The following is a 27,036-nucleotide window of genomic DNA, read 5'->3' as shown; positions in this document are numbered from 1 at the left end:
TAATAGATTTTATTTCCATATTTTACATTTTTTGCATTATTAAATAGGCACGCATGTTCAGTGGACAGATACTTATGCAGCTTAAGTTGATGTAGTGTAAACCATGAAAAAAATCGAAAAGTTGAAAATTGCCCTGTACGGTCCTGTACCTTAGTTGCATGTTGCATGTAATGAATTGTATGAAGACACAACTATTAAATTTGGTTAAGCAGTTTAAAAATATGTAGGTATGTAACATATATGGCCACCATTCGTTATAGTAGTAATAGTAGTACTTATAGTCTCTATTGTAGTAATAGACAAGAGTGTGTCGGGCCACGCTCAGTGTAGGGTTCCGTAGTTTTCCGTATTTTTCTCGAAAACTACCTATCAAGTTCAAAACAATTTTCCTAGAAAGTGTTTATAAAGTTCTACTTTTGTGTTTTTTTTTTCATATTTTTTAAACATATGGTTCAAAAGTTAGAGGGACACACTTTTTTTCCTTTAGCAGCAATTATTTTATTTCCGAAAATATTAATATTATCAAAAAACGATTTTAGTAAACCCTTATTCATTTTTAAATACCTATCCAACAATATATCACACATTGGGGTTGGAATGAAAAAAAAATCAGTCCCCACTTTAAATGGGGGGGGGGGTACCCTAACAAAACATTTTTTTCCACTTTTTATTTTACCACTTTGTCGGCGTGATTGATATACATATTGGTACCAAATTTCAGCTTTCTAGTGCTAACGGTCACTGAGATTATCCGCGGACGGACGGACGGACAGACAGACATGGCGAAACTATAAGGGTTCCTAGTTGACTACGGAACCCTAAAAACAACTTAAAAATAACACATTGAGATGTGAAGTACAAAGGCGAAGGCGAGGTGTGAGGCCCTAAGAGGGATTTCTTCCAGTTAACCTTTATTACCGTTAACCGTTATTTATTAGAGTACAGATGCGTATCTACTTAAACAATTTAATTTAGCTATAAATATTAGAAATTTTATAAAGAATAAAACAAATTCTCGCAAATTAGGAGAAAAAGACCCACAGGATCCAAAAATAAATTTTAATTTTGCACTAGTATGATTTCTTCCAAAAATTTTCATAAGTATTGTAATTTCTGAGTTTTACCAACGACCGTTTATAAAAGTAACTACAAATTTCTAAGTGTGAACGTGAGACTTGATACACCTGTAGGCAAAAATAAAAAATCGGCCAAGAGCGTGTCGGGCCACGCTCAGTGTAGGGTTCCGTAGTTTTCCGTATTTTTCTCAAAAACTACTGAACCTATCAAGTTCAAAACAATTTTCCGAAAAGTTTTTATAAAGTTCTACTTATGTGATTTTTTTCATATTTTTTAAACATATGGTTCAAAAGTTAGAGGGAGGGGGGGGGGGGGTACTTTTTTTTCCTTTAAGAGCGATTATTTCCGAAAATATTAATATGTTCCTATATTATCAAAAAACGATTTTAGTAAACCCTTATTCATTTTCAAATACCTATCCAACAATATATCACACGTTGGGGTTGGAATGAAAAAAAAACAGTCCCCACTTTACATGTGGGGGTGGGGGGGAGGGGTAGCCTAACAAAACATTTTTTCCTCTTTTTATTTTACCACTTTGTCGGCGTGATTGATATACATATTGGTACCAAATTTCAGCTTTCTAGTGCTGCATGCTGCTAACGGTCATTGCGGACGGACAGACAGACATGGCGAAACTATAAGGGTTCCTTCGTTCCTAGTTGACTACGGAACCCTAAAAATGTACTTGTTGATTTCCTTCCATTCGAATTGTTAACCTGTACACCTGTCGTTATGTACAAGAGATGAAACAAAACAAAGCAAAGATCAAATATTCAACAATGTATTAAAATTTAAGTTAAAATGTAAAGTAGGTACATTTTTTGTAGCAAGTGCCGAGGTGAAAAGAGCATTTACGCAAACAGGGTTTTTTAATAACAAAATTAAAATAATTATTATTTTAGAACATTAAAGGTATCAAAATCAGTAATTAATAACAAATTAATGAGATTTGTTAAAAATGGCAAAAAATTGCAAATCCGTGGTCGTTCGGACCATTCAAGTATTACGTAAGCACTTAGGGGCGGGGGGGCTGTTGTTGCTTAGTTTATTTTCATGGCGTTGCAGGGAGATGTTCTAATTTAAAATTAATATTAGCTATTTATTTGCTTTTACTGCTTTTTACTAAACAATAACGCCTACTATGTGTGTTATTTAAACCAAGCTGTTTTTCTTGTATAATAAAATACATACCTACTTTAAAACAGGTATAGTTTTACAAACGCAATGGTTTATGGCTATGGTCGGGCCTCTCAAAAATTTATTAGAATATATTCCTCTTTATTTCTTTCAAATCTTAGGCTAGGTTATTTATAATACGAATATAAAAGTAAAATACAAAACCACTTACAAAACAATAAAAAAATATAAACATATTATAAAAAACCTAACCTAGGGTGCCGCCAGCAGCGGGGCAGGGCCCAAGCTGCCGGTGGTTAGGGCTGCAGAGAGAGGAACCGTCGGACTATCCGCGCTGTGTCCAAAATCACCGCCTTCTGCATCTGACCCTTGATCCAACCACCGAGCGAGAGTCTCTTAAGATGTTGGTCGAGACTCTTCGCTATGAGACCGTTCGCTGAAACGACTATCGGGACAATGATCGTTGAATCAACATCCCACATGGTGGTTATCTCGTGAGCCAAGTCTAGGTACTTACTGGACTTGTCCTTCTATTATTAGAATATATTATTATTATTGGGAATTTTAGTTATATGGTCAATATTACTGGTGTTCACGACAGGTTTTTGGTGAATCGATTCAATCACATCTTAGCAGTATTTTAAAATTGATTTATATCATGATGTCTGTATCCTCTTAGTGTACAAAATATTAATTATGTAATATATATTTTTAAGAATTCGTTCGTAATTACACGACAGGGTTTTTACACATTAGGTTAGGTATTTTTGAAAATTCTAGAAACAATTTTTTGTGGTAGGAATCGTTTTTATTTATGTTAATATTTTGCAAGACGTTTCTCGAGCGGTATTTAATTTCATTTTAGTAGTGTAGGTATGGAAAATTCCATGTCTATATTAAATACAGAGTCCAAAATAATTGAGAATTACTATTTAATTTATAAATCTATAATTACCGACGAGTTTCTTAAATTTTCTGAAAAAACAAGCCTTTGAATACCTTTACAAGAACCGGTACCCGGTAGGTAAATCTTCTAGTTGTCAGTGTTGGCAGGTTGGCACACAAAGTGTTACTTAAAAATATAATTATACACATTTTTCTGGAAAGGGGGGCCAGCTAAGACAACAATTGTTAAAATATAAGTAGTTTGCTCAAGTTGAGAACTCACTAAATTGTTACAAAAAAGAAAATAGTTCACAAAAAATCCTAATATATGACATTCACAGTTACTGCTTTAAAAAATGAACTATCATAGGTACATATCATCATTGACTTTATAAAAAAGAACAATAGAACTAAAATAAAATATTTTATGCAGTGCAGAAATAAAGAACCACATAATTAGAAGAAAAATTTGGACAGTAGTTATGTTTAAACATAATTTCATCAAAGAGAAAGATTGACCACGTCACTCCTCAGTATTTCAATCATATTAGAAAATCGTTTTGACAGTTCAAAAAGAAGCTGAACTAGTAGAAACAATTACCATTAATAAACCTTAAATTCTATGCAATAAAATCTACGAGCTAGTAATTAACATCGAACGGTAGAAATAAACCAGTATGACGTGTTATACATAATTTAACTAATTTTTGTTCAGCTAACACATGAGCAGGGCGCGTGGCGATAGAATCGATTGACTGTGTGCGATCATGTGCGTAAATGGATATTTTTTGTTAAGGCGAGGCGGTAAAAAATTCATTGAATTGGTAATCGACTAGTTTATTTTCAATTTCGATGTGACAGGTGTCATGTCCATTTCGCAAAACTACATAAACGTCAGTGTACACTTGCAAATTTGAAAATTACGATGCCTATTTTAAAAAAGGTAATATTATTATTTTGTTAGATAGGGCACTTATAATTTTTTAGGGTCCCGTAGCCAAATGTATGATCACTTTTCCTTAGAGATCATTTTCTGAAACCAAACACAATGTAAATGTGACATCCTCTAACAACGATAACGAAAAATATAAAATTTTTGTTTTCATATTTTTCGTTAGGTATGTATAAATTTTGTTATAAAGTATAACTACAGACCCAGTACTTAATAAATAAATATCATAGGACATTCTTACACAGATTGACTGAGTGCCACGGTAAGCTCAAGAAGGCTTGTGTAATGGGTACTCAGATAACGATATATATAATATACAAATACTTATATACATAGAAAACCTCCATGATTCAAGAACAAATATCTGTGCTCATTAAACAAATAAATGCCCTTACCGGGATTCAAACCCGGGACTAGGCCAGACCGGTCGTCAACACTACCTACTACCTACTTATTTTATAAACATCCCGTTTTAATCATCAATTTATTGTAATTAAACAGAATCTTTGTTCCGATAATTTTTATAATAGGTAAATATAGGACAATAAAACTAGCAAGTACTTGTAGGTATTTATATTTTCCGTTTGCTACGAACAGTACAACCAAATTTTTATCATTAATAGAATAATTTTTATCATTGTAGATTTTTTCTTATACACCGTGTTTCACTTAACACTAAAAACCTGAAAACAGTTTGTTCAGAATCGAGAGTAGAATCGATTGAGCTATATCTTGATGGGGGTAATATTTTTATTTAAATTAGTATTATTAATTATTTTTTACGTGCCCATTCTATTGTACTCGTAATACAACATTGTGTATATCGCATTGCTAGAGGTTGTTTACCTTTTTTCAGTATTTAGGGGTATTAATACTGGCCGGTTACTTGGACGATTATTTTTTCCGCTACTAGTTTGACGTTGTTTGTCAGTTTAATCTTAATGTTTATCATAAGTCTTAACAAATTGAACTCGTACCTAATTACAACCTTGTCATTTTGAATATTGAGTTTATTTGCTTACTGCGATTACCTGTTCAATTTGAAGTTTACTGTGACAAAGCTTTAAAGTGTTTTACAGTGACATCTTAGCTGTCTATTGGTAAACCTTATGTCGTTGCAGTAACGTACACAAATAAATAGTGTTATGGTTTATGATGGTAGTTAGCAATTATTTTATTGAGTGTAGAGCTAAAAGTCAAGTAGAGCTGTACAGAAAATTAAAAATTCAATTTAAAAAAAAGTAACGATCAGATTAAAAGATGAATACTCTAGATGAGTTTAAAAAAATAAAAATCAGTTGGGGTGTCTGAGGTTTTGAGTGATACCGGAAACACCGTGTATAAGTTTTTAAACCTTGTTTTACTGGATAATTTAATATAGTAGTAAATAACATACCTTGGCCATTGATGTAAGAAATGTCACAGGTCACGTGTAATTGTTGGCCGAGATGGAGCCGAGGTCAGAAACATGTAATCTAAGACTTACCTATTTACTGGCCAAGGTGTGTATATTCTGTCTGACGGAGCCAGGAAGCGGTGACTTCGTTTAGCATAGCGGCTTGAAATTTGACACTTTGCCGCTAGAGGACAGAAATTGATATTACAATTTAGTGAAATTGAATTACAAGAGTGTAGTTTAATTTAAAAAGAAAGCAAAGAACCTGATTTTTTTTTTCAATTTTATCTACATAATTATTACAAACATAAAATATAAAAATTATACATTTTGAAACAGTAATATTTGAAGGCAAATAAATCATGTATTGTTATAGAGGTAGGTACAGTCAAGATGATGAAAAGCCTGATAAATCTTGGCTTATTTAAAAAAAATCAGTTTACTTTAAGGAAACAGTCATATTTTCTTTTTTAATTATTTTATTTAGATACTAATTACTTGTATACTAATGAATTACATCAATTTATATTCTCACGCACAACTAAGGGGGCGTATCAGCTACGTATTACGTTTCTTGCCGCACTCCGCCTTAACAATGACATCATGTCAGGTAACATCGAAAAATGTAAGTCATTGGTCACAGACCATAACAAGACTCGCGCGCACCGGTCGTCGCGCGGACTCGCGAAAATTCCGAAAATTCACGGAAAAGTGAAAACCTACAGTATGCGGACGCGAGTGTGACTATGAAAATTGGAAACAGTGTATAGAAAAATACAGGATACAACAAAAAATTTTCTTTTAAATTTCAGGTGAGTTTAAATTATGTTAATTTTATTTTAATTAATTATAAAATTTTAAATCGAGTTTAATTTGTTAAAACAGTCTATGGGGTTAGGGTTAGTAATTTTAATATTATTAATTAAAATTACGAAAATTTAATTCATAAGAATTATAAATAATAAAAATCACAAACACAAATAAAAACATTTAATTCAATTACGTAGCTATTCATTTACGAGAAATATCTATAATAATTGGTTGATAATCCACATCCCGGTAAGGGCATTTATATTTAAGGTTAATTTCGACTAAATTCTCTATTTAATTTAAGGTTAATTTCGACTAAATTCTCTATATAGTCGAAATTAACCTTACCTTACCTTACTTTACCCACTAGTGGATAAAATGCGTTTTTACCCGCTGGTTTTTGGCCGCAAGAGTGGCACTGAAACTTGAGTAGTTTCATGTGCTCTGCCTACCCCTTCATGGGATACAGGCGTGTTGTATGTTGTTTACCCGCTGGTATTAAAGGACAAAACGCGGGTTTCCGAGCTAGTGAGGGGAAAATAAATAAATATATGCCCTTACCGGGCTTCGAATCCAGGACCGCGGCTTAGCAGGCAGGGTCACTACCGACTGAGCCAGACCGGTCGTCCAAGCCTCTATAACTATAAATATAAAGTCCAAGCCTCTGAAAATGCGTGTTTCAATTCATTAGGGTTCCTAGTCCTACACTATAATTTTATAGTCGAGGTATTAAATATAGATGCGGACAAGTGCCAAAAACATGTATCCACAACCTTAACGTAAGCAATAAAACCGTGTACATCATCTATAAGTAAATATTATTACCTTGGCTGTACAATGGACAATGTACGTGTACATCCTACTTTTCACGTCGGATAAATCGTCATTATACTTAATACTAAATAACTCAATACTTATAAAAATGTTCTGTTACTAAACACATGCAGTGAGACGATTTCAAAGCTCGATTATGAAACAACTGTTGTCGGTAAACAATCACTGTGACCTGTTGAGGCTATTATACAATAAAATGCACTGAAACAATGGAAAAAAAATCTAAGTTAATCTCGTTATTTTATCTAAGATACATGCGTATTGTGTTTGAACTGTCCGGCCCCAATGTCGACAACGGATAATATTAACATACCGGTAATTATGGATATAAATATTTCTTAACCGGTATTTAATATTTTGAATACTGTTACAAAACTAACTAATTTATATATCGTGTTATTCAATATTTTTTGTCTAAAGTAGGGAATTCTTTATTTACATGAACATATTCACTTAATAATTATATAAGAAACTAAGCGAAACTAAACATAAAAGCTAGCTAATGTCTAAAATAGGCCCTTGAGGCATTGTACCAAGGATACTGGCGACATTTCCTCGCTGTATTACAATGCTGATACGTTGTGCGAGGAAGTCGCCAGCTCTTCAGTTACCAGTTACCTCAACCAGACGCTTCGCGATTTCTGTGAACAACTTGTTCAAGCTGGGACCCCATGGACCTATAATTTCTACGCCAAAAGGTACAAAAAGGTGTTATTTATTTCCGTTAAATTTGACATGTTTCGTTGGCTTTCCCATTCCTCTCGCCTTACTTACCCTTCCGTTACCTTTATTATCTTTGTCACATGTGCTTTTTGGCAGCACCGACAAAAACAAAAAAGCTCCGTCTTGGGGGTCACATGGCCTAGCTGCCATATTTATGATTATGTTACTGTACTTTTCTTTGTTTTCGCCATTATTTGACAATTAGTATTCCTATGTAATTAATATATCTAATTGTAAAACTGATAATGGATGACTAATACAAAATACAACGTTACATTATAACACAAAATACATAGGTACATTGCAAATTCAATTTTTTTTACAAATACATTAAAAGTGACGTTCAAACTTAGTAAAACATTGTCTTTTGTCTACCCTTATCCAAATAGGTATGTACATTTTATTAACCCACCTCCACCTTTTCTCACGTAATAAATATATGACCCCTAATATTGGAAAAATTATACATAGACTATTATACTAATCAACGTTTTCAAAACAAATATCTGTGCTCATCACACAAATAAATGCCTTTACCGTGATTCGAACCCGGGACCGCGGCGTAGCAGGCAGGGTCACTAGTCACTACGCGCTACGCCAGACCGGTCGTCCAAATAAATTCATTGGTTTTTTAAAACAAAAATCTTGACTGATTTAATTGTACTTACACTCTATTGTTTTTAACCCCCGACGCAAAAACGACGGTGTTATAAGTTTGACGTGTCTGTCTGTCTGTCACTCCTTCTGTCTGTCTGTCTGTCTGTTTGTTTGTCTCTCTGTGTGTGTGTGTCTGTCTGTGGCATCGTAGCTCCCGAACGGATGAACCGATTTAGATTTATTTTGTTTTTGTCTGAAAGCTGAGTTAGTCGGGAGTGTTCTTAGCCATGTTTCATGAAAATCGGTCTACTATGTCGCAATCGGGGGTTTTTTCAAAATTTAAATTTTGTGGTTATTAATTTATTGACATAATAAATCATATTACAGAAATTATAGCACTTATATTTCTTACACTAAATATAAGTTATCAAGAAGCGGAAGGTACAATTAAGGTATTAAGAAGTATACTTAGATGCGGACAACGTGACAAAATATGTATATGTCGCAGGGAAATGGCCAAAACAGAGATTTGATCAAATCTCTAAGGGATATGATCAAATCACGCAGGATGTCAAAATGACGTATCCATTTCATCATTTCTCTAGATCAAATCACGCAGGATGTCAAAATGACGTATCCATTTCATCATTTCTCTAGAAAATTTCAGTCATTTGACTAAATCCCTGACACTGTTTAGTGAAATCACAAAATCGGCCAATAGACACGCCACGTTTTGTCATTTCACTAGATTTGTTTAGGGATTTGATAAAATCCCTGAACCACGACAGCAAGTTGACGAAACGTATTAAAAAAGTCGACTAGTTTTAACATGTCGCTAAACAAATTCAGGGAAATGATAAAGTCTCAACTGGTATATGGTGATTTGATCAAATCTCTGAACTGGTTTCGTGAATTGACGAAGGCAATAATCTAATATATCCAATTTGATTTATTAAATTCTTGCCTTTGTCACTTGATTTCATTAAATCTCTAACTAGATTAGTGAAATGGTAAAATAAAATGTCAAAATAGCTATTAAACTTCTTTTTAAAACCAGCTATTTTAATCAAATACTAGGTGGTTGTAAACTGAAACATAATTATTTGTATGTCTATCAAAGAATATAATACATGTCTATCCCATCATGAAAACCATAGGGTATTCCGGACCTTTGGGAGGCGTGCGCGGAACTGAAGCCAACATGTAGAGGCTTTAATGAAATGTAAGGTGTACAACGAGCAGATGCTGCCCTTGTCCGTGTCATGGGAATGGGACGAACGCAGAGGTAGCACCCGCCAGGGTGTAAGGACTATTTGAGAGTTAAGTAATGGAATCTAAATCTAACAGAACTCCCAGGAGCACGTGGGTACGTGAGGTCGCTGTTCCCCAACAGCTCGACACAAGCTGCCCCGCATTGACTGACTGCACTGGTAAAATTAGTGGGCGATTTCTTTACAGTACTCATTTTACCCTGCTATCTGATCCATGAAGACATTTTAAGTAATTGAATCCGTTTAAAGAGGTTTTTTTTTTCTATAAATACGAAAAAAAATAGAATAAGTGAAGAAACAAAGCTAAAAATGTTTCATTTTTAATTATTTTCTTATTTATTAAAACATTTTGACTTTTCACTGAACTTGTTTAGCGAAATGATAAAACTAGTTGACTTTATAAGCTCGTTTCGTCAACTTGCTGTCGTGGTTCAGGGATTTTATCAAATCCCTAAACAAATCTAGTGAAATGACAAAACGTGGCGTGTCTATTGGCCGATTTTGTGATTTCACTAAACAAAGTCAGGGATTTAGTCAAATGACTGAAATTTTCAAGAGAAATGATAAAATGAATTTGCCATTTTGACATCCTGCGTGATTTGATCATATCCCTTAGAGATTTGATCAAATCTCTGTTTTGGCCATTTCCCTGCGACATATATACAGTCACCGGCATAAAGAAGTGAGGATTTCTGTACCTTGTCATGTTAAGTTAACGTCTTGTCTGAAATGCCATACGAAATTGTCAAACGAGTAAAAGCGATAAGAAACAGAAATCATCACTTCTTTATGCCGGTGGCTGTACGACCAGGCAGGCAAGCATGGTCGCGCGATAAACGACATAACGTCAGGCCGTCCTTTTCGCACTATTGGTAAGTGCGATAGGGACGCATCGATGGGATAAAGTTTATCGAACTAGTGTGCTACGCCCGCTGAACACACATAGCTTATAATTATGTTTGTTCAGCGGGCGTAGTATATCTAGGGGATAAACACAGGGTACTTACACAAAGGCAATTGTTTTTTTTTTCTATAATTCTTAAGTTCTTGACCCTAAGGGTAGAATAATGAACAATGGAAACTACCGAAAAAAACTGGTAAATTCCACATAAAATGCTTAATTTTAAACATAATAAGTTTTTTTTTACCAAAACAAAGGTATATACTTAAATGCGTTACAACAGTTAAGAAAATATATCTTACTTGTAAAAACGAAAACTTAATATGTTATTCATAAATTAATTTAAATAAATAAACAATGTTTGTAATAATTAATAATTTAGTTTTTGTAAATATATTTATGAAATCGGGTTCATTGTTCGTTATAATTTATTTGTAAATTCATGTAGGTTCTTTGATGAGTAAATATTTTGTAAATAATAAAATACTCTAATAACGCAGATATACCTATGTCAATCAATAAAAGTAGGTACTTAAATCTGTATTTTTTTTTATAGAAACTGTCAAGTAAATAACTATTCAATACCTAAATAAACCTTAGCATATTGTAATAAGAGTTATGAATGCGTAATTTTGACGTACCAAGGTGAAGGTCCTGGGTCAAATCTATTCATTTGAAAACAAGATTAAAACGGGTTTGTTTTCCGCAGTTTCAACATATTCTCCAACGGTTGATCTAGTAAGGTCACTATCTTATAGTTAATTCATCGTATTATCACTGCAAGTTGTCAGCAAGGACGAGGCGAGCTTCGTTTTCAGAATAGGGTCACGTGTAAATTTCTAGACAATTCCTAGGCCCCCGGGGGAAGGGGATCATTGACCCCCGTCAGGACCCCTTCAGTGAATCCTCCCTTGCTGGTGTGTTAAGTTAAACTCCACCGCGTCATAGCGCGCATTTTTAATACTCTATTTCATTAAAATGCACTTCAGTTATATAGTAATTTCAAAGAACAGGGAGCCGATTTTTGAATGTCGACTATTCGATTTCGTGAATTTCGTTCAATAATATCTCCACTATTAGCGATTTAAAATCTACTAATTGGATCAAAAACGAGTGGACTAGCCGCCCTTTTTCAAAAATAGCATTACGTCGTTTCCACAGACTTTCGAACGGCGAATTCTTGCCTTCGAGATTCAAAAATCGGTCCCCAGAAACGTAAACGTGCTTTTTTAGGGTTCTGTAGTCAACTAGGAACCCTTATAGTTTCGCCATGTCTGTCTGTCCGTCCGTCCGTCCGCGGATAATCTCAGTGACCGTTAGCACTAGAAAGCTGAAATTTGGTACCAATATGTATATCAATTACGCCAACAAAGTGGTAAAATAAAAAGTGAAAAAAAAAATGTTTTGTTAGGGTAACCCCCTACATGTAAAGTGGGAGCTGATTTATTTTTTTATTCCAACCCCAACGTGTGATATATTGTTGGATAGGTATTTAAAAATGAATAAGGGTTTACTAAGGTCGTTTTTTGATAATATTAATATTTTTGGAAATAATCGCTCCTAAAGGAAAAAAAAGTGCGTCCCCCCCCTCTAACTTTTGAACCATATATTTAAAAAATATGAAAAAAATCACAAAAGTAGAACTTTATAAAGACTTTCTAGGAAAATTGTTTTGAACTTGATAGGTTCAGTAGTTTTTGAGAAAAATACGGAAAACTACGGAACCCTACACTGAGCGTGGCCCGACACGCTCTTGGCCGGTTTTTTTGATAATATTAATATTTTCGTAAATAATCGCTCTTAAAAGAAAAAAAAAGTGTGCCCCCCCCCCTCTAACTTTTGAACCATATGTTTAAAAATATGAAAAAAATCACAAAAGTAGAACTTTATAAAGACTTTCTAGGAAAATTGTTTTGAACTTGATAGGTTCAGTAGTTTTTGAGAAAAATAGGGAAAACTACGGAACCCTACACTGAGCGTGGCCCGACAAGCTCTTGGCCGGTTTTTGAATCATTATTTGACTGCCTCGAATTTAAGTAGTAATTTTGATGGTTTAGAACGCAGGATTGTATTGATTTTAAGTATTTTAACCCTACTAATAATCGCCCCATATCAAGCGCGGATTCAGCTTCATGTTTAATGGAGGGGGGGGGGGGGTCACGTGGTAAAGGCCCAGGCCCCAGGAGGGAGGTCACGTGGTCTATTTGTACGGCTAACCTAGGCTCCGCGCATGCCCCATATAAATAAAAATATGAATATAAGTAACGGAGGCAAATTTGCTCAAAAGCTAAAATTATGAAACTATGAACGATTTTTACATGGTAATATCTATTTATCCTTAAAACCCAAATAGTTCTTAGTTCGCTCAATACTATTCGCAAATACTCATACAATTTTTAGCAATGTACCTAACAACAATTGGACATCGTACGATATTATGAGTGAAAACATCTGCCACGTAACGAAACATTTAAATACATATCGTGTTACCGTATGTTAAAAACATGTATCCGTTTATTTCGTATTTATTTCATAAAAAATGCTGAAAAACATGTATATTTTATAAAGTATGCCTACTAGACTTAATCGCGTAAAACTTACGTTTTATATTTAACGTTACGTTTAACGTTATTTTACGTTTTTTTAGAAGTATTCGATACAGACTGTGTACATGCCGTTGTCGAAGGTGGCGGGGCAACTAAGGTCAGCAAAGGATGTTATTCCATATCAGACGCCAGGCGTTTATAAGATTGACTGTAGCTGTGGTAGTTCTTATATTGGAGAAACCAAACGCACCATAGCGGAAAGGGTCAAAGAACATATCGCGGCGGTCAAAAAACGACAAATAAATAAGTCTGCGGTTGCCGAGCATTTGCTAGAGTCAGGACCGAACCACTGGATTGAACTGCATAATCCCAAAGTCCTTTCAACTGAACGTCTTTACTATAGCAGGAAAGTACGTGAAGCGATTGAAATCAGGAAACATCGTAATTTCAATCAAAATGAAGGGCAAGGGATTTCATCTTCGTGGAATCCAGTGATTAGCAAGTGTAAACGTGAGAAAACTTCCCGTCTCATACCATCGGATGTCGTGAGTGTTGTATGTAGGCAGAGTGGCAACCCTAGCGTAAAAGTGACTGATGACAATCAAGTGCGGGTAGTTCGAAAAACTCGTACAGCTAGAAGATGTTGATACAACTCCCAGCCAGTCTACCCGTGACCACGGACGTAATGTCATGTCCGAAACGTCGGGTTAAATATAAAACGTAAGTTTTACGCGATTAAGTCCCGTTTTAATTTAATAATATGAGTGAAGATCGTGTTAGTTTAAATCAATATATGCCTACTAGCACAGTATGTTCGTTTTTTAGGGTTCCGTAGTCAACTAGGAACCCTTATAGTTTCGCCATGTCTGTCTGTCCGTCCGTCCGTCCGTCCGCGGATAATCTCAGTAACCGTTAGCACTAGAAAGCTGAAATTTGGTACCAATATGTATATCAATCACGCCGACAAAGTGCAAAAATAAAAAACGGAAAAAAATGTTTTATTAGGGTACTCCCCCTACATGTAAAGTGGGGGCTGATATTTTTTTTCATTTCAACCCCAACGTGTGATATATTATTGGATAGGTATTCAAAAATGAATAAGGGTTTACTAAGATCGTTTTTTCATAATATTAATATTTTCGGAAATAATCGCTCCTAAAGGAAAAAAAATGCGTCCCCCCCCCCCTCTAACTTTTGAACCATATGTTTAAAAAATATGAAAAAAATCACAAAAGTAGAACTTTATAAAGACTTTCTAGGAAAATTGTTTTGATCTTGATAGGTTCAGTAGTTTTTGAGAAAAATACGGAAAACTAAGGAACCCTACACTGAGCGTGGCCCGACACGCTCTTGGCCGGTTTTTTTTACTAAACGTTGTTCTTTAACAAAAATGTCAACTAGGGGAAGGTGAGGTATAATGATTCCCTTAAGGGAAAAACTTAACTGTGGCTAAAGCTGAAGACAAAAACCGCAAGATTTCTATTGTTGTAGGTAGTAAACTTACTTGACGTTGTAACTGCACACTTGTTTTTTATTATATGTGTGTATTTTTATAGTATTAGAGGTTTTTGATAAAGTTTAGTAAAGGATCATTTTATACACACCCTTGTATAAAATGATCCCTGGGGTAGGGGTAAAATAATCCCAGGGATCATTTTAAACCCGGCCCTTTATTTATTACGGCCCGGCATTTTATTACGGCCCGTTTGTGCAAACACTCTCGAGTTTTTTGTTGGGACAGTGCATATACTCGTCTCGTCAACATTAAATATCCGATGGGGTGGAAAATAATGTTTTGCTTGCACATTTGCGAAAGTCGAAAAAATTTGTCCACCACAGGCCTTATTAAAGGCTCGCGCCCGAGCAGAAGACATCGATTCTGGGGCACGCATCGTAATGTCCGGATGTCTACGTCTAAACTAAATCAACGAAGCCATTCAAGTCCAACTTTTCCTTTTTCTTCAGAAAATGGATGAGGTCAATTATTTCTGCCAGTTCGTGAGCTAAGCTTAAAACATCCTGTGTGGTCAGTCCGTACATTCTAGACTCCATGTCCTTAATGTAATCAACCAGTTCCTGTTCTTGTTCTAAGTTAAACACAGTTTGTTTGCGACCTAGCTTTTTAGCGGAGCCTACAGCTATTTTATTTACCTTTGGCTCTTTCTTTTAAAGCCATCACCGGGACCTTAAACTCTACTTGCAGTTTTGTAAGGCATGCCATCTCTGACGGCATCTAATGCCTTCTGCATTTTGTTCTTCAAGCCAATTTAGGCGATTACTTTTGCGTATATAAATTCGCGGCATGATCTGTAAAAATAACAAATACTAATGGGGTAAAATGATTCCAGGGATCATTTTAAACACATAGAAAGGCATCGTTTTGCCCCAAACACCAAATTTCTAGATATCGATCAAATTATAACCTTCAAATAACGCGTGCGGTGATCAAACATGGCTTAAATATTAGCTAACCGATATTAATACCCTCAAATAACACAATATTTCAATAAATACGAACATGAATAAAGTAATGAAAGTTCAAAAACAGGCTTATCTTAGATCAGAGCCACACTTTTTGATTATTTTTTAATAGAATCACGCCGAGCTCTCGCACCGCCATGACACTTGGAGAGGTGACTGGCTCAGGCGCGGGGAACATGTTTAAAGCGCATTTGGATAGATGGCACTAGTTGTCTCTGATTTAGGGCGGGGGATCGTTTGACCTCCAGGGATCGTATTACCTCACCTTCCCCTAAGTAGGTAGGTTTCTACAATACTACTTACACTACAGTAGCCAATGACTATTATAAATTATGGAAACCGTTTTTCTATTTTTGTTACGTTTTCTAAACTGCTTTTGTGATTATTACCTACCATGCAAATATACGTAATTTGCAAAGCCTGACTAAACGACGTTAAAAAGTAATTAATTTCACTTTTTTCCCATCCCACAGTTGACAAAAATACACTCGTTCAATTTTCCATCTCCCGTATTCATATTCATATTCATTTATTTCGTAAATGTACAGATCATTACACGTCAACAGTTACAGTTTATATATACAAATTTAAAATTTTAGAATAATGGCAGTCAATGTTTGCATAGGTACAATCATGAGAAATCATAAAATTATAAAAATAATAAGAATAACAATTGGATACATAATTACGTTAATGTTGAAATGTTACAAAATTCGTGTACATCGTAGAATGCATTTTTGATTAACCATTTCTTCAATTCTTTATAAAACAATTATCATTTTCTAAATTTTGAATGTCATTTGGAATGGAATACAATTATAAATTATTGAACCTATTACATAAGTAGTTTTGGTAGACTTGGTGAGTCTGCATTTGGTCGTGGCTAGTACCGCCCCTTAATGGTCTCACGTCTCACGTGATAAATGAATGGCACCTATTATTTTATTTAGTTTGCAATAACCAATTAATACTATTGTTATTCTATTAATGTGGTTAATTTATTTGTGTTAGTAATATCATTAATTTTTTTATACAGATCTTATAAAACAATAATTTCAAAAAATTACCGCTATTTTAATTCTTCATAATATTTTAAGCGTGTTACTCATGTTTAATTTGGTTAGGTCACGTTAGGTCGAAATAACGCTCGACATGTTTCAATTCATTTCCGAGGATCTTTTTCAAAGAGTAACGACCCCGCCTTCACTCGTACAAAGACTACAAAGATCTTCGGAAATGGTTTAAAATATTTTTTCTACTCCCGTGTTGTTATTCGTCATTTACAGTGTCGTGCATAGATCGTTAAAACCCTACATAAAAGATGCCCGCCCCCGCCCGGCGCCCCGCGCACCCACGCATACGATATAGCTCTTAAAGCATTGTTAGGAAGCCTTTAAGGGATATAGCGGGCCGCGGGGCACCGGGGTCTGGCGGCGACGCGGGGGAGTGCGAGCGACAGGGTGAGGCAGGAACAGACGGGAGGCCGACGCGTCAAAATACTCAAAATACAGGAAATAGTGCGAATTTCACGAATGTTATTCTAGAAAACTATTAAAAAGTAAGTGCATGGTCGTAGAAATAGTACATTACATCAGAGGCCGGGAAAATGAGGATTTCCGGCCGAGTGGGTATATACGGCCGAGCGAGCGTGCGAGCGAAGCCGGATAGGGATACGAGGCCGGCAATCCGTTTTCACGCCGAGGCATGTATAGTGCTTTTCTCAAACATACAATGAAATAAAAAATGTTGTCGAAATTAAAAAAAAAGTTACTTTGCAGGCCTAAGCCTAAAAAATAATATAAAATCCCTTTACAGTCCTCTCGAGTTATTGCGCCCAAAAAGCGATACTTCCCAGCCCATTTTAAGGAACGTAAAGACAATATTTCATTGCATGTTTTATATTCAATATTTCATTGCAACGGTGTTTAAGTGAGTCAAAAAATACTCGTGGCGTCTTTTTAACAATTTTCGGCTTCGCCTCAAACTGTTACTCACACCACTCATCTTTTTTGACCTCACTTAAACGCCAGTTGCATAAAATACTATTGAATACAGCTTGGAAAAAAAATTGAACTATTTTTTTCATCATAGCAACACTTACTTTTCTCATACAGAAGTGTCAAAATAGTTGCCAGTGTTGCCACATTCGAATCAGTTTATATAGACAGGGGCGCCCTTATTACTTTCTACTCTTATTTGTCAGGCTATAATGTTTAAGTCTCACTGGAATAGTTTAAATTTTAATTATTTATTTTGTCTTTACATAACGATTTTTTCGATCGCAAAACGTTATTTACTTTTTTAGAATCTAAACTCGTTTTTAATGACTATGATAATGTCAACACAAGGTTTTTTATTATGATCTATAAATTATAGTGACCTTTGACGTCACAGAACGTGAAGTAGTATTTAACTCGATGAGTGTAATTTATAATTATTTACGCTGACGTTTCGAACGTAATATTATTAACTGCTGCATTGTGTTTTTTCTTGACCCTATTTTAGTCTTCAATTTTTTTTTCATCTAAGTATGTTTATTTTTTATTATTTATTTACTTGCTCACAAAAAGGCTGTCCATAAAACCTATCTCATTATTCATTTTATATTTCTATTTACTTAAATATGCAAATTTCATATAAGTATTACGGAAATATGAAAAACAACTTACCTACTTAAATTTATGCATGCATCCTGAAAGGTGGGCCAAAATGGTTACCGAGTGGGACCCACGGACTACCATAGCTATAGATGGTGTAGGGGGGTTCAGGCAGAAAAGGAGATGGTGCGATGACTTGGAAAAAAGTTATTCAAACTGGTGGGAAAATGCGAGTGATAGGGTCGAGTGGAGGAAGAGAGGCCTTTGCCCAGCAGTGGGACAACAATGCAGGCTTAAAAAAACATACTAAAAAACCGACCAATTGCGAGTCGGAGAAGCCCACCGACAGTTCCGTACATAGTTTCAGCAATACTTAAGAGTCGACTAAAAGTATATATTAGTGCCATCTCTCGGTGAATTAGCACACAGCTCTGGTTCAGTTCCAGCTCTAGGCACTAGATGCCTTGATAACTTTTTCTTAGTATAAGTACAACATTTATGATTTTTTTTTAAATTATAAAGTAGTAGTTTTCGGTTCAGAATTTGCAACTTAACCAAGTTCGTCATTCTCAAATACACATTTTTTGCTTCTTTGACGTATGTATTTATATTGCCTAGAATTCATGTTAATTTATGTTAATTAAAAATATAAAAATAACTAATAGGTAAACTCTCAACTTAGCCTATAGAAATGAAAAACAAAATCAAAAAGGTAATCACGGTCTATATCCCGGTCAATATAAGTCAAATGAAAATAACCGTGAATCATTCAAAACTCTTATTAAAAACAATATACTTTGAAAATTGGTATTCCTTAATAGTTTCTAATAGTGGGGACGTTTATCGACAAAAAGAGGCCAAACCTTCTTTTTCTTGACCAAAGCATGAAACTTGGCACAGTTGTTCCTTATATCAAAATAAGCCGATTAAGATCGGGAGCCTTCGGGAGCCTCCCCCCTGGGGCTCGGGAGGGGGGGTCAAAGTACCGCTTCACCCGGCTTGCTTTGAAAAATTCTAACATAGCCCGTTTAGTTCATAGGTCATGTTTGGTATCGTTTTCGAGTAAATCAATAACGTAGAATTCATTTTTGGTACTAAAATTATGATTTAATGGTAAATAAAATAAAAAAAAATTTAAAGTTTGAAATTTTCATCTACGATTTACAAATTCAAGTCATCATAAATGTCAAACTGTTTGCTTTTTCTACAAATAAAAAATATGATATGAAAGCCTATTTAATATAGGTTATGAATAATATAACTTTTACCCACCTTTACTAACGTTAAGTTTCATAAAAAAAAAACTTTAAGCCGCGCGGCGTCGGGACGCCGCGAGCGTAATTTTAAAATACCTTTATTTTAAAAAACTCTATTAGAACCCGTTTAGCTATTAGGTCATATTTAGTACCGTTTTCGAGTAAATTAATAACGTAGAATTTAGTTTTGGTACTAAAATGACCATTTAATGTTAAATGAAATAAAAATAAAAATAAATCATTTTCTGTGAGTTGCAAATTCAAGTCACGATAAATGTCAAACGGTTTGCTTTTTCTATAAATATAAAAATATGATATTAAAGCCTATTCACACAGGATAGTACGCGTTCACCTACGCGAGCTTAGACTGTCTGCGGGGAACGCGCCTCTTTCATATATTTGATCGCCAGTGTCAGAGGTGTGTTAATGCATAAATAGAAAAAGATTCATTATTATTGACGTGTCGACAACGGCAACACTCGGGTCGGACCACACGATCAAAAGACCGACTGTACCTGTTATTTATTCATTGTAGTGAATCCTGAAAGAAATTTATATAATAGTATTTTATACAATCGTGATATAATACAAAACTTTTCAGTCGAGTACCATGTGTAGTACGGTACGAGAGTGAAAAGCTTAATTATATCACTATTGTATACAATACTTTTTCTACGAGTCATCATCTTCGTCATCAATGGACGGAAATATCACCATTCATGCAAGTTAAAATTAATGTCAATAGAGTCGTTCACCGTTGTATCAACATCGAATTACCTAGCAACCAATTGTTTGTAATAACCGTCTCTGATTGGCCGATAACGCGACAGATAAAAAAATGTGTTTCAGATGCAGGAAAATTTGCCAGGTATCGCAAATTAGTATAGAAATTGTATGAAGTTCTATTTTTGAAATTATTATAGTTAACTAAAGTCAATTATAATGAGCTTATTATAATTGAGTCGGAACTGCCATAGAGTATCCAACACTGAAAAGTTAGCACTTATAGTTTAGTCTGTGGTGTCCTAATTGACAGATTACTCATACTCATACTCATACTATACATTCCCTTCACAAAAACATAGCTGGGTACATATGGAACTGCATAAAAAAGGCTCTACCCTCTTTATGCAGTTGCATCGGTTTTTGCAACCTGATTTACATTTACATCTTGTAACTTCTAAGCAGTGTTGTCTGACCAGTGTGGTACCCATTCGTCTCCTTCTTCCTTCCATCCCCAAGAAAACGGACTTGGCAAATTTTGGTGTGGCACCAACGCCAACGCCTGACTCCAAACAAGAACGCCCTGAGTCCCATTTCTCAAAACTGAAAGTTACAAGTTACAAGCGGAAGTCTCTTTCCAACTTGTCATATTAGACATTGACAACCACTTGTAAATTGTAACTTGTAGCTTCGAGAAATGGGCCCCTGGTACACTGTGCGCAGTATATGCTGATCCAAGGCAGCCTCTGAAGGAGGTATGTTCTCCAATTGTCGATCTTTTTTGGTACCTAAAGAGGTAGGTACTTCGACCACTCATTCACCGTTGCGCAACGACTTGGTCTGAAACAATATGTGCATTATCATTTTAGAGTCTACAACTATCAAATTACAACTTTTTGGTGGATCACGTAACCTTCAGTATTACCCACTTACGTTACGTATCATAGAAAATTATTACAAACTTTAGTAGAATCTGATTTGCCTCTGATATTGCTCCATCTTGTAATAGTTTGACACCTTGAGTGGCCTGGCTAAGCTTCAAAGCCAAAAGAAAACGTTTCTAGATTAGACATAGTATGGGATAGGTACGATAAACGCAGCTTGAAACGATCAACAAGGGAGAAACATGGCCACCCAAGGCTTCAAACTATTACGAGATGGAGCAATATCATAGATAGGCTAATCAGATTCTACTAAAGTTTGTAATTATTTTGTATGATAGGTAAGTGTGTAATAGTGAAGGTGATTCACCAAAATGTTGTAATTTGATAGTTGCAGAATCTGTTTAAATAAAATGACAATGCACATATTGTTTCAGATCAAGGGTCCTTACGCAACAGTGAATGAGTGCCGGAAGAACCTCTTTACTAGAAAAGATCGACACTTGGAGAACATACCTCCTTCCGAGGCTGCCTTACTTCATCATATACTGCCATTTGTCTAAGACTGGGGCTAAAGACATGCCAACCACACCCTTGCTGCCGACGCATTAGGACACCACGGACTCCACTGTCAGTCTATTGCTGGCCGAATTTTGTGACACACTGCACTTAACGATTTAATCCGCAAGGCTCTCGGCACAGCGAACATGCCGACAACCCTCGAACCTGTCGGCTTGTCAGCAGCAGACGGAAAGCGGCCTGATGGTTGCTTGCTTTTGCCTTGGTTTCTGGGACGACCCTTGGCGTGGGGCGTGACCTGTGTGGATACCTTGGCTCCGTCCAACGTCTAACGCTCGGCCCAGAAACCAGAGACTGCTGCTGCAAAACGCCCAGTTTAAACGCGCAAATATGCATTTTTAAGAAACAACTACATATTTGCGGCAATTGCATTTGAAACATTTGGACCATGGTCATCAGACACCAAGCAGTTCGTGAAGGAAGTTTCCACCAAACTTGTCTGGGTGTTTGGTGACATAAGAGAAAAAGCAAACGGTTGACATTTTTGTTGACTTGAATTTGCAAATTATAGATGTTTTTTTTTTTAATTTATTTACAATTAAATTATAATTGTAGTACCAAAAATAAATTCTTTGTTATTAATTTACTCGAAAACTATATAAACATGACCTAATAGCTAAACCGGGTCTAATAGAGTTTTTAAAATAGAGGTATTTTAAAATTACGCTCGCGGCGTCCCGACGCCGCGCGTCTTAAAGTAATTTTTTAGTGGAACTTAACGTTTGTGAAGGTGAATAAAAGTTATATTTTTTATAATCTATATTAAATAGGCTTTCTTATCATATTTTTTATTTATAGAAAAAGCAAACAGTTTGTCATTTATGATGACTTGAATTTGTAAATCATGGATGAAAATTTCAAATTTTTAATTTTTTTTTAATTTTACTTACCATTAAATTATAATTTTAGTACCAAAAATGAATTCTACGTTATTGATTTACTCGAAAACGATATCAAACATGACCTAATAGCTAAACGAGGTCTAATAGAGTTTCTAAAATAAAGGCATTTTAAAATTACGTTTGCGGCGTACCGACGCCGCGCGTCTTAAAGTAATTTTTTTGTGAAACTTAACGTTAGTAAAGGTGGATAAAAGTTATATTTTTTATAATCTATATTAAATAGGCTATCATGTCATATTTTTTATTTATAGAAAAAGCAAACAGTTTGTCATTTATGATGACTTGAATTTGTAAATCATGGATGAAAATTTCAAATTTTTTAATTTTTTTTATTTTATTTATCATTAAATGATAATTTTAGTACTGAAAACGAATTCTACGTTATTGATTTACTCGAAAACGATACCAAACATGACCTATTAACTAAACGGGGTAAGTTAGAATTTTTCAAACCAAGCCGGGTGAAGCGGTACTTTGACCCCCCCTCCCGGGCCCCAGGGGGGAGGCTCCCGAAGGCTCCCGATCTTAATCGGCTTATTTTGATATAAGGAACAACTGTGCCAAGTTTCATGCTTTGGTCAAAAAATTTAAGGTTTTTCAATAAACTCCCCAACTATAAGCCTTTCAATAATATATGTTTAATTGTTTCAGTGCATCGAATGCTGCCAATGAGAGATGGCGTTCAACACTACTCGAGAAGCCAAGTTAATGGCGAGGAGTGAGTTTTTTTTTTTATTAATATTATAAATGGGCTTACTCTTGGCCACAGACTAGCCAAAGACAAAGACGTGGCCTACGATGGAGTGAGCTCGCCCAGAAGATGCCTGTTCACTCTTGATTCATTAACTTATACACGGTGTAACACCAGGAAGTCGAAAGGTTTTTGGGGTCAAAATAAGGAAAAAATATGAATTTAAGTAAATTTCACCAAAAAAAATATGTTTTTTTCAATGTTCTCGAATATATTTTGCTTTTGACGACCGGTCTGGCGCAGTCGGTAGTGACCCTGCCTGCTGCGCCGCGGTCCCGGGTTCGAATCCCAGTAAGGGCATTTATTTGTGTGATGAGCACAGATATTTGTTCCTGAGTCATGGATGTTTTCTACGTATATAAGTATTTATAAATATTACATCATTATTATATATATCGTTGTCTGAGTACCCACAACTAGAGATGGGTCGTGGGTAAATACCCAATCTACCCACCCAGGTATTTACCCGGTAAATACCTATCTACCCGGTATTTACCCGTATCTACCCAAATTGACGGGTAGATTCATTTCATGTTGCACATGCTGATTTGTGTTAAAATGGAGATAAATACTAAGTTAGTGGTTGTAATTATTATACACAATTCAAAACGAAACTGTTCAGTCAAATATATAATAAAGATTACAGAAGTTTTAATGTATATTTTTAAAAATAATTAAAAAAATATGTTTTACGTGTGCTTTTTAGATTGCATTAAATAGTCGTATTTATACGATAAAGATAAACTTCCTAGTACTGGTTGGAGGGGGTTATGGTGGGGTTAGGGGGGGTAAAATGTATTTTTTTCATATTTCATGGAAACTATCATGAATATCGAAAAGTTTTGTATGTACGAACTAAAGTAGACACAATTTCCTACAAAAAAGTTTATATACAATTTTGTCATAAAACATACTATGTATGAGTTATGAGCTTCAAAAAGTGATTTTTGAAATATTTTTATTCACATATTTTCATTTACAATTTAATTTATCAGACTTATAATTTATATTAAAAGCATTTTAAATTATTTCCGTGTGTCAGAGAATGATATTACACCATTTTTATAGTTGGAAAGATACACTAAAATCACATTTTATCTCATAGCAACCTATTCGTTCTCAATTTGAATAAACATTATGTGTACAATTACAAAGACTGACTTAAATTAATCTATTTTAGCCCAAAACACCATTTAAAACGTCAAATTTGGAAGAAAAATGAAAATACCCGCGTATTTACCCGCGGGTAGGTAAATATCGGGTATTTACCCGGTAAATACCCACCGTCGGGTATTTACCTGGGTAGTTACCCATCTCTACCCACAACACAAGCCTTCTTGAGCTTACCGTGGGCCTCAGTCAATCTGTGTAAGAATGTCCTATAATATTTATTTATTTATATTTCTTATCTGCAAAGTTAATGTTTAGAATAAATTTAAAAGTGGAAAATGTCTGCCTTGGGTGAGACTTGAACTCACGGCCTCTGGATAAATATTCCAGCGCTCTGCCAACTGAGCCACCAAGACTTCAACCAAGCCAGCGAAATTTTCCACTACTAATTTTCTACTCAGTTGGCAGAGCGCTGGAATATTTATCCATAGGCCGTGAGTTCAAGTCTCACCCAAGGCAGACATTTTCCACTTTTAAATTTATTCTAAGCCTAGTGGCATCGATTGCAGACGTTTCTGCTAATCAGAAGTTAAAATAAAGTTAATGTTATTAGTAAACCTGGCACCTAAAACGAATTTAGATTTTTTTTTTATTGAATCCTAATTATACTCATGTGTTGCCCCATCTCTCTCCCAGTTATTCTCCCACATTCATTGTACCTACAACTTTTGCGTAAAACCCCATTTATATTTTTTAAATGTCTACTTACTAATAAATATGTTTTCTATTGCAGAAAGACTCATAATAGCCTTCTTTTCTGGCGTGCTGTGCATCGTTGTATCTGTGATATTAATGGCCATCGATCCAGTCCACATTATAGCTAAATTTGTGAGTACATATTTTATACATTTTATTAGAATTTATACTTTACTCTTTAAATTTTACATTACAATTAAAAAAATATATTTCACTAAATAAAGATTGCTGCTTCAGTTTGTCCAATCGCAACATGTCAAAATTAAATTTGGGAAGTGCACAATTATATTGCGTAAAAAAAAACAAAAACATACAGACAATTGATAACCTTCTCCCTTGAGATTTGGAAAGGCGGTTAATAATTTATGATGACTGATAAAAGATATCCTACTTCCTACGAATTATCTCCATAATTTAGTGGATTTAACATTTTTACAAAAGTTGTTTCCATTGAAGTGTTACAGAATTATATTTTAACTAATATTTTGTATTAATTAAATATGCATGCATATAAAGTCATGGTTGTCCTTACATAGAAGGTAAATTGGTTTGTTTACATAAGATGATAATATACAGTAAGAGGTAATGTATTGCGAATTCTGTTAAGTCTAAAGTGTGACAGACAACGTCAATGACAACAATAATGGCGTACATTGAAGCTAATATTTATTTTGTATGAAAAATTGAAAATTTAAAGACTTCATAATTTTTAAAAGTCACTGAAAAAATGTTGGTCAGTTTAATGGGTATAGCCTACAGTTTAATTTTTTGCTTTTGTTACAGGCCCCACCCTGTATAATTTCATCTTATCTTAAATCAGTTCGGCCGTTTATTCAATATCAGCGTCAAGAGGTTAACAGACGAACAAACAAATTATTATTTGCATTGGGATAGTGAAAGTAAAAAGTGTATGATTAATATGATCGTTTAGTAATCATAGTAATTATTTTTGTCTCCTTCAAGTACCTATGTATCATAAAATCAAACTCATAAAAACCTTTATTTCACATACCTATATACCTACATAAAATGTTGTTGGTACTGGGTACTTATTTATTGACTGTAAATATAATTTGTCTCTTTCATAAACATTTTTACAATTATTTGTCCTACTCATAATTTGAGACCAAGATGCGTATTGCGTTATCTTTCTCCTAATTCAAATTTATCCTGCTTTTTCTGTTATCAAATAATCGTACGTGTTAGAAAGAGATAGTTGTATATTTAGCATTCCACCCGTTTCTGTTCAAGGTGGAGTGGGACACGATATAGAATTTTAAACGCTTGTGTAACTCTCTCGTTGGTATCCTCACGTACAGTTGACATCACTTTAGCAATACGTAGTAATGTGTACTAGGCCAGTACGTGATTTCCTTAATTTTTAAGTGACCGTCAAAAAGGTTTTCAATTTTACTTGATATTTATTTATTTATTTACTAGCTTTTTCCCGTGGCTTCGCTCGCGTACTAATCTAATCATGTTTTCCCATACAAACCATGGACCCCCATTTCACCCCCTTAGAAAGTGAATTTTGAAAAATCCTTTCTTAGTGCTCCTCTACACTTTATAAGGAACCTACGTGCCAAATTTGGAATCGCTAGGACCAGCGGTTTCGGATGTGCGTTGATAATATGTCAGTCAGATAGGTAGATTTATTTAAACTTTATTGCACAATAAAAAAAAGTATAAATGGCGGACTTAACGGCGTAAGGCATTAAGTCTGCCATTTGTACTTTTGCCTTAAGGCATTCTCTACCAGTCAACCATAGGGCAAAACAGAAAATCGCGAATTTGATATTACCACAAAAGCTGCATTTGCAAAGCGAATTTAAAAATACATGTTTTTTTTAATATTTTAATCAAATATT

General features: G+C 34.8%; 1 protein-coding gene across 1 annotated transcript in view; it reads left to right on the top strand.

The window, feature by feature from the left end:
* Positions 1–6,094: 6,094 nt before the first annotated feature.
* The window catches only part of LOC125242055 (scavenger receptor class B member 1-like), a 31,716-nt gene continuing 10,774 nt past the window's right edge, over positions 6,095–27,036 (top strand). Inside the window, exons 1-3 of the mRNA XM_048150759.1 lie at positions 6,095–6,262; positions 23,203–23,269; positions 25,206–25,300. Of these exons, the coding sequence (XP_048006716.1) occupies positions 23,227–23,269; positions 25,206–25,300 (138 nt within the window). The 5' untranslated portion in view covers positions 6,095–6,262; positions 23,203–23,226. The remainder of the gene's footprint in view (positions 6,263–23,202; positions 23,270–25,205; positions 25,301–27,036) is intronic.

The sequence above is a fragment of the Leguminivora glycinivorella genome, chromosome 2 (assembly GCF_023078275.1).
Source record: "Leguminivora glycinivorella isolate SPB_JAAS2020 chromosome 2, LegGlyc_1.1, whole genome shotgun sequence".
Lineage (NCBI taxonomy): Eukaryota > Metazoa > Arthropoda > Insecta > Lepidoptera > Tortricidae > Leguminivora > Leguminivora glycinivorella.
The sequence above is the reverse complement of the archived record's forward strand: the minus strand, read 5'-3'. Positions and strand labels throughout refer to the sequence as shown.